At 36.6% G+C, this 14,261-nt stretch overlaps 1 protein-coding gene across 16 annotated transcripts in view; it reads right to left on the bottom strand.

Moving 5' to 3' along the window:
• The window catches only part of DMD (dystrophin), a 2,843,071-nt gene that overhangs the window by 1,602,713 nt on the left and 1,226,097 nt on the right, over nt 1-14,261 (bottom strand). For 15 of the 16 annotated variants that reach the window (XM_079909736.1, XM_079909735.1, XM_079909718.1 and 12 more), the window contains 2 exons: nt 2,924-3,105; nt 1,570-1,701 (listed from right to left, as the gene is read on the bottom strand). In XM_079909736.1, coding sequence (XP_079765862.1) covers nt 1,570-1,701; nt 2,924-3,105 — 314 coding nt within the window. The remainder of the gene's footprint in view (nt 1-1,569; nt 1,702-2,923; nt 3,106-14,261) is intronic. The other variant, XM_079909720.1, reaches the window with a different exon arrangement.

Raw genomic sequence — 14,261 nt, 5'->3', positions numbered from 1 at the left:
GTAAAAACGTGCTGCCAGAATAGGCACTGGAGAAAACCTTCTAGAAGAGGCAGCTCAATAAAGTGAAAATAAGGAGGAAAAATACTCCTCTTTTTGTCTTGGCTAAGACTTCTTTATTTTAGGAGGTACAACACCTATTAAGTCTTGGAAGTTTCAACTGGAGGATGGTGATTTAAAAAAAAAAAAAAAGCCTAAAGAGTCAGGGAGAGTCAGGAGGGTGGGAGGGAGAAGAAGGAGGAGCAAGGAAAGGGTGGGTACGCTTAAACTTAAAATGGAGATAAAAAATAGCACCTCCCACCTCTAAGAGTCATTATAAGGATTTTATTAGTTCATATAATGTATACACATAGCAGTCAGTAATGTGTGGCAGAATTCTTTTTATTTACTGATAATGAAGAAACTGATTAGGTTTTTTGTTCAAGACTATACAACTTTGTGAACATGTGGATGGGAATTTAATTGAAGATGAGGCTGAGTCACATAATCATAACCATTCTCACTCATCTCCTCTGTTCAACTTTGCAAGAAAACTAGCCAAGGATAAAGGGCATAACTATGCCCTGAAATACGTTCCCCTGGGGGAAGCTTTCAGTGTTAAAATTTTTCATGCATCAATTAACTGTGCCAAATAAATCACTAATTAAATACAACCACTATCTTAAAAAAAAATCGATGAGTCTCCAAAAATGTGTACTTTTCTCCAATGGGATCAAGACGATAACTTCTAAATTCCCATTCATTGTGTAGCATTGAGAAAAGTCACTTCCGCAAGAACTCTTCAAATTGCTCTTCTAAACAAAATAAATGAGATTTTCTTTTAAAAGGAAATTTTAGCAAATCCAGCAATTCTAGCACATGCCATTCCCATGCTCTAACATATACAAGGCTATAATTTCTTGTATTTTTAGGTTTTCTACAACACTGCAATAATGATGGAAAATGCTACTGAGAAGATTCATTACGTGGAAAATACTGAATGGTGCATAGAATCTGACCTGGTTTGAGTGTGACTTTCTTGTATAAATACTACAGAGCCTGCTATCAAGTTTAAGTTGGCAAAATTAAAATCTATCACATGAAGAAGCTTACAGCTATATTTTTCTTAAATAGAATATAAGTACATACTTATACAGTGAAAATATAATAAGGGCAATATATAGAGTATATATTTCCTTTAGGTATCAGATATCTAGAAAATCTCCCCAAGTAATGTGACTAGTAAATTTCATCCATTTTCCCATTCTTTTAAATGACCTCTCTTTAATGAGCTTTGTGTTTGGGTTGGTAGCCTTTATAAAAACTAATCTTACAGGTAATTATATAATGAAAGTACAAATCACTATTATAAGAATCCCCATTCATGAAGAATCAACATACGTTAAACTAGAGAGGTCTCAATAACAAAACAGCATCATGTGCAGTATCTAATACAACTGAGAACAATGAAACGGCTCCTGATGGCGGAGAAAAAAAAAGGCACTGCAAATTCAAACAAACAAAAACCATGTTAGGTTATCTTGGGTGAAGAAGTTCTTTGGTTTGGAGAACAGAGAGTAAATGTTGACAGACCTGTGAAGGAAATGGGCTCCGTGTGGGGTCAGAGGTGGTGACATAAGCAGCCTGTGTGTAGGCATAGCTCTTGAACCGAGGCTTAGGAGAGGAAGGAGTTCGTTCATAGCCCTGTGCTAGACTGACTGTGATCTGCAGAAGGGTTCGGGGGAGGGGGACAGAGAGGAGGAGGAGACATGGTAAGTAACCCTGGAAGGACTGCTTTCCAACACACTAGAAAAAACGAATGTTAAATGGAAACAGTGAGATGAAAAATTTAATCCTAAATATATATAAGTGATATTAGAAACTGGTACACTCCAAGAATTGTGGTGCTCAATGTCATGTTGGAGAACAGGTAGTCAGGGAAGAGAGGAGGATGGGATTTAACCATAAAGATTCCATCCTGACACACCTCCAGCACTAATATGGGATGCTGCTCTTCAAACTGGCAAAAACAAGCAACCCAAAGCAATCTTCTCTGAACTCAAAGTAAACAAAACCAGAATTCATCACGTCAATACCTTGGAAAGGACTGAAGCTTTCATAAGCTAAATATAGAATTAGTTCAGTAGAGTGAGAAAATTAGGCCTGAGAGCTTTCCATGCCTTCAGCAGAAATTTTGCTAAAGGCTTTTTCATCATTGTTTGTGTCAAAGAAAGTTAAGGGAAAAAACACCCTAAATATACACCGTTGGGAAGAAGAACTAGCAATGTAACAGAAGAATCCCACTGGATTCTGTACAATATCATAAAAGTCTTTATCATATGTATTCTCTATTTAATTTTTATTTAAACTATTTTAAACTAATTTTATCTTATCAAAAATATTACCTTGAGTATGCAAAATTTGTTACTACAACAGCAAGCTGCCACTAAAAATAAGAAAACATTATTAAACAGAGTACTTGCCTCTGCTCTTGGTCTAGTTCTTCGCTTTTTGCTCTAGTTGATGGAAAGTTTAATGTGTATATGAGTCTATCTTTTATTTTATTTCACTTTACACAATGGAAATGCAATGTATTTTGTGTCCCATATTCCTATAACATCGTGCATATCAATAGCAGAGTATTTTAACAATGTGCCTTGAAAACAACATTATTGTCCATTGTATCAGATGAAATTTAGGTTTACAGATTCCGCTCCCTCTCTCTCCCTCTCTCTCTCTCCAAATAGACACACAGACACACACACAAAGCTATATATACATATATTTTTGTACGTGTGTGTGAATATATATACATATATATATACTATGCTATATATACATATATGTGTATCCATCCATAGACAATATAGATATGTGTGTATGATATCTAAAAATCCATATAAAACAGAAAATATCATTGATATTAGCTATTCTTTCGATCTTTTACCTGTTGAGAATAGTGCATTTGATGATGTAACTGAAAATGCTCTTCTCTAGTAACTTTTGATGGCCTTGGCAACATCTCCACCTCCTGGATGGCTTCAATGCTCACTTGTTGAGGCAAAACTTGGAAGAGTGATGTGACGTACATTAAGATGGACTTCTTATCTGGATAAGTGGTGGCAACATCTGTAAGCACATTAACACCACACATCAATTTTTGGTTTCTATATTTGAGTGTCTAAAAGGGGAATGAACAAATCAATGTTACAGGAAGAAGACAGATTAATGAGCACTCGATTGTCCATGAATGTCCTCCAGAGACTAATTAGAACATGATAATCAGGCCTAAAATGTCCTTCCAATTTGGCAGACCAATGAGATGAGCACTAAAGTTAATTTCTTTTCCTTGTTCACATAAAAACTTCATTCGGCAATACTTTTTCCTAAGTCAAATTGCCAAACTAGCCCATCTAAGAGAGTGGTTTTCATTAGATAAGAAACAAAAATAAAAGATTGCATCTTCCTTTCCATGGGAAGTTATAATAGCATGTCAATTAAAATGGTGCACTGGTAATTAAACAATTACACCAAAGAGCTTAATGCCCTGGCTTCCAGTAAAGAAAGCTTGCATCTCCTAATCAAATTTTTGCTGGTGATTAAGCATGTAAAGAGCAAAATAATGTCTCTGTGTTGAAACGAACCGTGTATTTCTACAATCAAAATAAAATAAAACAACTATATACCATAAGAATAATGATTTGTAATATTCCTTAACTACATTAAAAATATTTCTTTACATTATGGTGCATCTGTTAAAGTCAGATGTCGCTTTCCTTCTTAGACGTTAGAGATAAATTTAAAAGTCCTTCACATAAAGTTGATCTGATGTTATGTCCTTTGCCACATCTAGGGAATGAAAGAAATCCAGCATTTAAAGTCAATAATAATTCGTAATAACACATATAATAAGTGGCAGCTCCTTCAAAAGCTTCTTTTGCTACTTGGCATCACAATTTACCCACTGTGCTCATTCCAGGGAACCAAATGCAAAAACAATCCTTTATGTGAAGAGTACCATTAATCCCAGAAGTGTTAAACATAAATCCTGGCAGGAGGCCAAGACAACTTAGCAGCAATGTGCCAGGCATTTTTCTTGCCATAAATTTATCCTAGCTCAGCTAGCATTAAAAGATCTGTTTTAAGTTAAATATGTATATTTTGGTCAGGTGTTCTGTTTATAAGTTAAAAAGACAACAGTCAAATTTCAAGTTCACAAGCATAAAAGGAGGTTGAACAGGTCACTTAACTCCATTACTTCGCAAGTCACAGGAACATGATTAATCAGAACAATTATTTTTAAAGCATTTTTAAAAAGAGTTACAGAGAAGCAAAAAGTTAGCTAATGTTCCTTGGTCTGCTTCTATCCATGGTATAATACAGTCCTTCTTAATTTTTAATGTGCATATGAATCACCTGGGGATCTTTTTAAAATCAGAATCGGATTCAGTAGGTCTGGGTGGAGCGTGAGGCTCTGCATTTCCAGCAAGCTCCCAGGTGATGCTGAAGCTGCTGACTTGAAGACCATACTTTGAGTAACAAGGGTCGAAAAAAATGACACAGAAGCACGCTCTTACATTACCTTCTGCTTCGTTGTTTTGCTTACTTGTTTTCAAAAGATACTTACTGGACACTTAAATGCATAAGGCTTAAAGGTACAAAGTTATTGATATATAATACATATTCTCTGCTCCCTATTATAATTTAATTATTAGCCAACAGATGGTGAAGATAATTTTTTGCAAATATTTTTTAGGAAAGAACTAAAGAATACCTTGTGTATAAGTACTGCCTTTCTAAAAAAAAAAAATCTTACTAACTTAGCTTTGAAATTCTAAAATCTACCTTTCATTTGATAATTGTTTTTCAAGTGTTCATTGTATGGCAGATACTATACTTCTTCACAATATGTTTTTGAAACTCTAGAATGTTTTCTTCCTTCTCACTAGTAACTAGTCAGTTTTATCTGTAATGAGCAAAATTTAGAATTGTTTATTTTTTAGTGCATTAAATAAAACCATGCTGTGAGAAAGGCACTGAATTTTAAAAGATTGTCTGTGTAAATAAAAAGTTCCATGACTATTTACTGCTATATTAGACATGTGCATATGTATGTCTGGCCTCAAATGCAAACCATGATCAAAATAAATAAAGGTAAAAACAGATCTAGCATTATTTCTATTGCCCCAAGCAAATGTCAAAAATTGTAGCATATTTTATCTACATAAAACACCTTTTGGATGAACGTGAATATTCATAAATATCAATCACTACAATCACTATTGGATCAAACCATTGATATTTTTGCCCCAATCTATTACCATCCCACCTCAGAAGCTGTACACGATTCAGCTGTACCAGTAGGTAGAATCCAGTATTTCTTTTTGTTTTTACCAAAAGGAATTTAGATATTCTAAAATATGTTGAATTCCTTCCAAATATATTTACTAAAGACATATTAAATTTTAAATATTTTTAATAGATTATCCAGGAGATTAACAAGATAGAGAATCCATGGATTCTGCTTACAGTTTGGAATAATAAAATAAATAAGAAGAACAAAATAATTGCACTGCTAAAGAGAATTTAAAATGTGTTCCTCTAATTGGCATAGCCAGTGCTTTAATATGTTCAGAAAAAGGAAGAAAGCATACATTACTGGAGGATCAGAAAATTCTTTATGAATAGAAAACTGAAATAAATTTGTATAGGGTTTCATTAGGGGAAAACCTAATTAAATGGAGAAAGGTATTCTAGGCAGTAGAAAAGCATGAGTAAAAGTGCAGAGGTAGGGACAGATTAGACATATTCTGGGAAGAGAGCCTTTGGGTGTCTTAGCCACAGAGTTGAGAATAGTGATTAACAGGAAAAAATGGGAAGCTTGTATGTGGAACACTAAGGGATCATCAATAGCAAAGTAGTCAATTTGGCCTTAGTTCAATAGGTTAGAGAGTAACTAACTACTTTTGATCAAGACTGTGACACCATTAAAATTCTTGTAAAGTAAAACCATTAAGCGCAGAATGGAACGAAGGAGAAAAACACTAGAGGCAAGTAAGAGGCTGGGACCCAATCCAGATAGGAGGTGTCAGAGAACTAAAATAGGCTATGTAATGAAAACAAGGGGATGCATAATAGAAATTCTAAGACATCCCCAAAATAACTTCATTCAATTTCAGATCATTTACTCCATAGTCTTTGCGAATGCCTATATACAAAATCCTGCCCTAAGTCCTGGGGGTACAAAGATTAATAAACTGAAAATGAAATGGAAGAAGGAGGATTGAAGGAGGAAACTGCTTGTTCTGTAGCTATGGTAACAAGTAGCCACCAATACAGGTTTCAATCTCATTTAATCAATTAGCAATTACCTGCCTACATGGTCTTGATCATGCTTCTGCAAGCTAACCAACATCAACCCGTCCCTTCTGAAACTGCCAATCTGAAGTGGACTTGCTCCAATGAACAAAATTCTGAATGCAAACCAATTAACAGTGGTCTCACCTGAGTAACCAACCATGCTTCTAAAGGTGACATCAACCTACTCCAAGTCTGAATGTTCATAAATCTCTTGACCCCTGGGTTTACCCACCAAACCTAAGAATTTAAGGAAGGTGAGAATGATGGGATGTGATTTCCTTTTTTTTTATTATAAGACATTAAAATACACAAATTGAAAGAAGTGGGTGAACCCCCAAAATAAGAACTTAAAATTATATAAAAGTTACCTTTGCACTAAAAACCCTATTATATAATGGGTTGATTGCCACAAAAGGTTAAATTAATAATTTCTAATCCAGTCTTTGAAACCAGTTCAGGATGGAGATTTTGACAACTCATAATACTGCCACAAAATGTTATTTTATGAACAATAACACTGATTCTGATGAGTGTTTCTATAGTCACCAGAATTTTAATACTGAGGGCTATAATGGAACAAATAAACCATTTAGGGAAATTGCATATTTTTCAAAGAAACTGAAGGCCACAGTGGTTTGATGTCAAGTTCAAAAGCTAGTTCAAGTCAGAATTGGAACCCAGTCAGTGCATCATACTTTTCAGTACCTTACCTTCATTTTTTCAGAGAAGGCTATCTTAGTGCATTTGAAAACCAAGTATCTCAAAGTCATTATCTAAATGATGACCCTGTGATCTATGTGGTTCCATTACCAAACATCACCTACACTCTCCATAGTAGTAGTGATTTCTATTTCTAATAAGTGAGGTATAACAAGAGTAAATACACATAAAAATGCAATTTCAGCAGTAATCAAAGAAATGCAAATTAAATAAAGATGGAAGTGTTTAATTATACTCCATTGCCTATCAAATTATCAAAGAATGACAAAAGGATAACAATTAATGTTGCAGAAGTGTCAGTAATTTGGCCAAACTCCTACATTGCTGGAAGAGTATCAGTTGGTTCCAACATTACAAAAAATATTTTGGCTATATCTAAAAACAATCATATTCAATGACCCAGTAATTTTCCTTCTAGGAATCCACCACGAGGAAATAATCAGAAATGTAAAAGAAGATTTATATAAACAATGTGAAATTTAAGCCCTCTTTACAATTATAAAATAAATATTTATCACACAAAAAAGAAAAATATTCAGACCATTCCAAATTGCTTGACATAAAACTAAAATTAGAAATGATCAAATATATAATTGTGTGGGGACATACTAGGCCCTGAACCAAGATGGCAGAGTAGAAGGACGTGCTCTCACTCCCTCTTGCGAGAACACCAGAATCACAACTACCTGCTGGACAACGATCGACAGGAAGACACTGGAACTCACCACAAAAGATGCCCCACATCCAAAGAGAAAGGAGAAGCCACAATGAGAGGGTAGGAGGGGCAAAATTACAGTAAAATCAAATCCCATAACTTCTGGGTGGGTGACTCACAGACTGGAGAACACTTATACCACAGAAGTCCACCCACTGGAGTGAAGGTTCTGAGCCCCACGTCAGGCTTCCCAACCTGAGGGTCTGGCAACGGGAGGAGGAATTCCTACAGAATCACACTTTGAAGGCTAGTGGGATTTGACTGCAGGACTTCGACAGGAATGGGGGAAACAGAGACTCCACTCTTGGATGGCACACATAAAGCAGTGTGTGCATCGGGATCCAGGGGAAGAACCAGTGGCCCCGGGGGAGACCAAACCAGACACACCTGCTAGAGTTGGAGGGTCTCCTGGAGAGGCAGGGGGTGGCTGTGGCTCACCGTGAGGACAAGGACACTGGCAGCAGAAGTTCTGGGAAGTACTCCTTGGCATGAGTCCTCCCAGAGTCTGCCATTAGCCCCACCAAACAGCCCAGGTAGGCTCCAGTGTTGTGTTGCCTAAGGCCAAACAACCGACATGGAGGGAACCCAGCCCCACCCATCAGCAGTCAAGTGGATTAAAGTTTTACTGACCTCTGCCCACCAGAGAAAGAGTCACCTATACCCACCACCAGTCCCTCCCATCAGGAAACTCGCACAAGCCTCTTAGATACCCTCATCCACCAGAAGGCACACATCAGAAGCAAAAAGGACTACAATCCTGCAGCCTGTGGAACAAAAACCATATTCACAGAAAGATAGACAAGATGAAAAGGCAGAGGACTATGTACCATGAAGGAACAAGAGAAAACCCCAGAAAAACAACTAAATGAAGTAGAGATAGGCAACTTTCCAGAAAAAAGGATTCGGAATAATGATAGTGAAGATGATCTATGACCTAGGCAAAAGAATGGAGGCAAAGATTGAGAAGATGCAAGAAATGTTTAACAAAGACCTAGAAGAATTAAAGAACAAACAAACACAGATGAACAATACAATAACTGAACTTAAAAATACACTAAAAGGAATCAATAGCAGAAAAAATGAGGCAGAAGAACGGATAAGTGATCTGGAAGACAGAATGGTGGAATTCACTGCTGCAGAACAGAATAAAGGAAAAAGAATGAAAAGAAATTAAGACAGCCTAAGAGACCTCTGGTCAACATTGAACGCAACAACATTTGCATTATAGGGGTCCCAGAAGGAGAACAGAGAGAGAAAGGACCAGGGAAAATATATGAAGGGATTATACTCGAAAACTTCTCTAACATGGGAAAGGAAATAGCCACCCAAGACCAGGAAGTGCAGAGAGTCCCATACATGATAAACCCAAGGAGAAACACGCCGAGACACACAGTAATCAAACTGGCAAAAAGTAAAGACAAAGAAAAATTACTGAAAGAAGAGAGGGAAAAATGACAAATAACACAGAACACCCATAAGGATAACAGCTTATTTCTCATCAGAAACTCTACAAGCCAGAAGGAAGTGGCATGATACACTTAAAGTGATGAAAGGGAAGATACTACAACCAAGATTGCTCTACCTGGCAATGATCTCATTCAGATTCGATGGAGAAATCAAAAGCTTTACAGACAAGCAAAACCTAAGAGAATGCAACACCACCAAACCAGGACTACAACAAATGCTAAATAACTTCTCTAAGTGGGAAACACAAGAAAATAAAAGGACCTACAAAAATAAACCCAAGATACTTAAGAAAACGGTCATAGGAATATACATATCAATAATTACCTTAAACGTGAATGCATTAAATGCTCCAACCAAAAGACACAGGTTTGCTGAATGGATACAAAAAAAAAGGCCCATATATATGCTGTCTACAAGAGACCTACTTCAGACCTAGGGACACATACAGACTGAAAGTGAGGGGATGGAAAGATATTCCATGCAAATGGAAATCAAAAGAAAGCTAGAGTAGCAATACTCGTATCAGATAAAATAGACTTTAAAATAAAGAATGTTACAAGAGACAAGGAATGACACTACATAATGATCAAGGGATCAATCCAAGAAGAAGATATAACAATTATAAATATATATGCACCTAACATAAGAGCACCTGAATACATAAGGCATCTGCTAACAGGTAAAAAAGAGGAAATCGACAGTAACACAATAATAGTGGGGGACTTTAACACGTCACATACAGCAAAGGACAGATCATCCAAAATGAACATAAATAAGGAAACAGAAGCTTTAAATGACACAATAGACTGGATAGATTTAATTGATATTTATAGGACATTCCAACCAAAAACAGCAGATTACACTTTCTTCTCAAGTGCGCACGGAACATTCTCTAGGATAGATCACGTATTGGGTCACACACCAAGCCTGAGTAAATTTAAGAAAACTGAAATCATATCAAGCATCTTTTCTGACCACAACACTATGAGATTCAAAATCAATTACAGGGGAAAAAAAAACATAAAGAATACAAACACTTGGAGCCTAAACAATATGTTACAAAATAAACAAGAGATCACCGAAGAAATCAAAGAGGAAATCAAAAAATACCTACAGACAAATGACAAGGAAAACATGACGTTCCAAAACCTATGGGATGCAGCAAAAGCAGTTCGAAGAGGCAAGTTTATAGGTATACAAGCTTACCTCAAGAAACAAGAAACACCTCAAATAAACAATCTAACCTTACACCTAATGGAACTAGAGAAAGAAGAACAAACAAAATCTAAAGTTAGCAGAAGGAAAGAAATCATAAAGATCAGAGCAGAAATAAATGAAATAGAAACAAAGAAAACATTAGCAATGATCAATAAAACTAAAAGCTGGTTCTTTGAGAAGATAAACAAAATTGATAAACCATTAGCAAGACGCATCAAGAAAAAGAGGGAGAGGACTCAAATCAATAAAATTAGAAATGAAAAAGGAGAAGTCACAACAGACACTGCAGAAATACAAAGCATCCTAAGAGACTACTACAAGCAACTCTATGCCAATAAAACAGAAAACCTGGAAGAAATGGACAAATTCTTAGAAAGGTATAACCTTCCGAGACTGACCCAGGAAGAAACAGAAAATACGAATAGAGCAAGCACAAGTAATGAAATTGAAACTGTGATTAAAAATCTTCCAACAGGGCTTCCCTGGTGGCACAATGGTTGAGAGTTCGCCTGCCAATGCAAGGGACACGGGTTCATGCCCCGGTCCGGGAAGATCCCACATGCCACGGAGTGGATGGCCCCGTGAGCTACAGCCACTAAGCCTGAGCGTCCGGAGCCTGTGCTCCGCAACGGGAGAGGCCACAACACTGAGAGGCCCGCATACCGCAAACAAACAAACAAACAAAATCTTCCAACAAACAAAAGTCCAGGACCAGATGGCTTCACAGGTGAATTCTATCAAACATTTAGAGAAGAGCTAACACCCATCCTTCTCAAACTCTTCCAAAAAATTGCAGAGGAAGGAACACTCTCAAACTCATTCTATCACCCTGATACCAAAACCAGACAAAGATACTACAAAAAAAGAAAATTACAGACCAATATCACTGATGAATATAGATGCAAAAATCCTCAACAAAATACTAGCAAACAGAACCTAACAACACATTAAAAGGATCATACACCATGATCAAGTGGGATTTATCCCAGGAATGCAAGGATTCTTCAATATACGCAAATCAATCAAGGTGAAAAACTATATGATCATCTCAATAGATGCAGAAAAAGCTTTTGACAAAATTCAACACCCATTTATGATAAAAACTCTCAAGAGACTCGGCATAGAGGGAACCTACCTCAACATAATAAAGGCCACATATGACAAATCCACAGCCAACATCATTCTCAATGGTGAAAACCTGAAAACATTTCCACTAAGATAAGGAAGAAGACAAGCTTGTCCACTCTCACAACTATTATTCAACACAGTTGTGGAAGTCCTAACCAGAGCAATCAGAGAAGAAAAAGAAATAAAAGGAATACAAATTGGAAAAGAAGAAGTAAAACTGTCACTGTTTGCAGATGACATGATGCTATACATAGAGAATTCTAAAGATGTCACCAGAAAACTACTAGAGCTAATCAATGAATTTGGTTAAGTTGCAGGATACAAAATTAATGCAGAGAAATCTCTTGCGTTCCTATACACTAATGATTAAAAATCTAAAAGAAATTAAGGAAAAACTCCCATTTACCACTGCAACAAAAAGAATAAAATACCTAGGAATAAACCTACCTAGGGAGACAAAAGACCTGTATGCAGAAAACTATAAGACACTGATGAATGAAATTAAAGGTGATACCAACAGATGGAGAGGTATTCCATGTTCTTGGATTGGAAGAATCAATAGTGTGAAAATGACTATATTACCCAAAGCAATCCACAGATTCAGTGCAATCCCTATCAAATTACCAATGGCATTTTTTACGGAAGTAGAACAAAAAATCTTAAAATTTGTATGGAGACACAGAAGACCCCGAATAGCCAAAGCAGTCTTGAGGGAAAAAAACGGAGCTGGAGGAATCAGACTCAGTGACTGCAGACTATACTACAAAGCTACAGTAATCAAGACAATATGGTACTGCCACAAAAACAGAAACACAGATCAATGGAACAAGATAGAAAGCCCAGAGATGAACCCACGCACCTATGGTCAACTAATCTATGACAAAGGAGGCAAAGATATACAATGGAGAAAAGACTGTCTATTCAATAACTGGTGTTGGGAAAACTGGACAGCTGCATGTAAAAGAATGAAATTAGAACACTCCCTAACACCATACACAAAAATAAACTCAAAATGGATTAGAGACCTAAATGTAAGACTGGACACTAGAAACCTCTTAGAGGAAAATATAGGAAGAACACTCTATGACATAAATCACAGCAAGATGCTTTTGACCCACCTCCTAGAGAAATGGAAATAAAAACAGAAATAAACAAATGGGACCTAAAGAAACTTAAAAGCTTTTGCACAGCAAAGGAAACCACATACCAGACAAAAAGACAACTCTCAGAATGGGAGAAAATATTTGCAAATGAAGCAACTGACAAAGGATTAATCTCCAAAATTTACAAGCAGCTCACGTAGCTCAATATCAAAAAAACAAACAACCTAATCTAAAAATGGGCAGAAGACCTAAATAGACATTCCTCCAAAGAAGATACACAGATGGCCAACAAACACATGAAAGGATGCTCAACATCACTAATCATTAGAGAAATGTAAATCAAAACTACAATGAGGTATCACCTCACACCAGTAAGAATGGCTGTCATCAAAATATCTATGAACAATAAATGCTGGAGAGGGTTTGGAGTAAAGGGAACACTCTTGCACTCTTGGTGGGAATGTAAATTGATACAGCCACTATGGAGAACAGTATGGAGGTTCCTTAAAAACTGAATATAGAACTACGATATGACCCAGCAATCCCACTACTGGGCATATACCCTGAGAAACCATAATTCAAAAAGACTCATGGACCATGATGTTCACTGCAGCTCTAAGTACAATAGCCAGGACATGGAAGCAACCTAAGTGTCCATCAACAGATGAATGGATAAAGAAGATGTGGCACATATATAAAATGGAATATTACTCAGCCATAAACGGAAATGAAACTGAGTTATTTGTAGTGAGGTGGATGGACCTAGGGTCTGTCATACAGAGTGAAGTAGGTCAGAAAGAGAAAAACAAATACCGTATGCTAACACATATACATGGAATCTAAAAATAAATAAATGGTTCTGAAACACCTAGGGGCAGGACAGGAATAAAAATGCAGACATAGAGAATGGACTTGAGGCCATGGGGAGGGGGAAGGGTAAGCTGGACGAAGTGAGAGACGGGCATGGACATATATACAGTACCAAATGTAAAACAGATAGCTAGTGGGAAGCAGCCGCATAGCACAGGGAGATCAGCTCGGTGCTTTGTTACCACCTAGAGGGGTGGGATAGGGAGGGTGGGAGGGAGACGCAGGAGGGAGGAGATATGGTGATATATGTATAGGTATAGCTGATTCACTTTGTTATACAGCAGAAACTAACACACCATTGTAAAGCAATTATACTCCAATTAAGATGTTAAAAAAATAAAAATAAAATGGATAAACAATGAGGTCCTACTGTACAGCACAGGGAACTATATATAATATACTGTGATAAACCATAATGGAAAACAATATAAATAAGAATGTATATATGTGTATAACTGAGTTACTTTGCTGAAGAACAGAGATTGGCACAGCATTGTAAATTAACTATACTTCAATTAAATTTTTTTTTAAAAAGAAAAAAGAGACTAGCTTTAGAAGTATCTCAACAACTACATCTGCCTTCCCTTTTGTGTGATTTACTTATAGTGTGTTCACCTGCACACATTTCTACCCTTCCTTCTCTGCTTGTGTCCCTAGGTGGCTGACCCTTTCACATTGCATCTCTTAGACTCATATGCTGGCTG

This window comes from Stenella coeruleoalba (assembly GCF_951394435.1).
Source record: "Stenella coeruleoalba genome assembly, chromosome: X".
NCBI lineage: Eukaryota > Metazoa > Chordata > Mammalia > Artiodactyla > Delphinidae > Stenella > Stenella coeruleoalba.
This window is presented reverse-complemented; position numbering and strand designations above follow the sequence as displayed.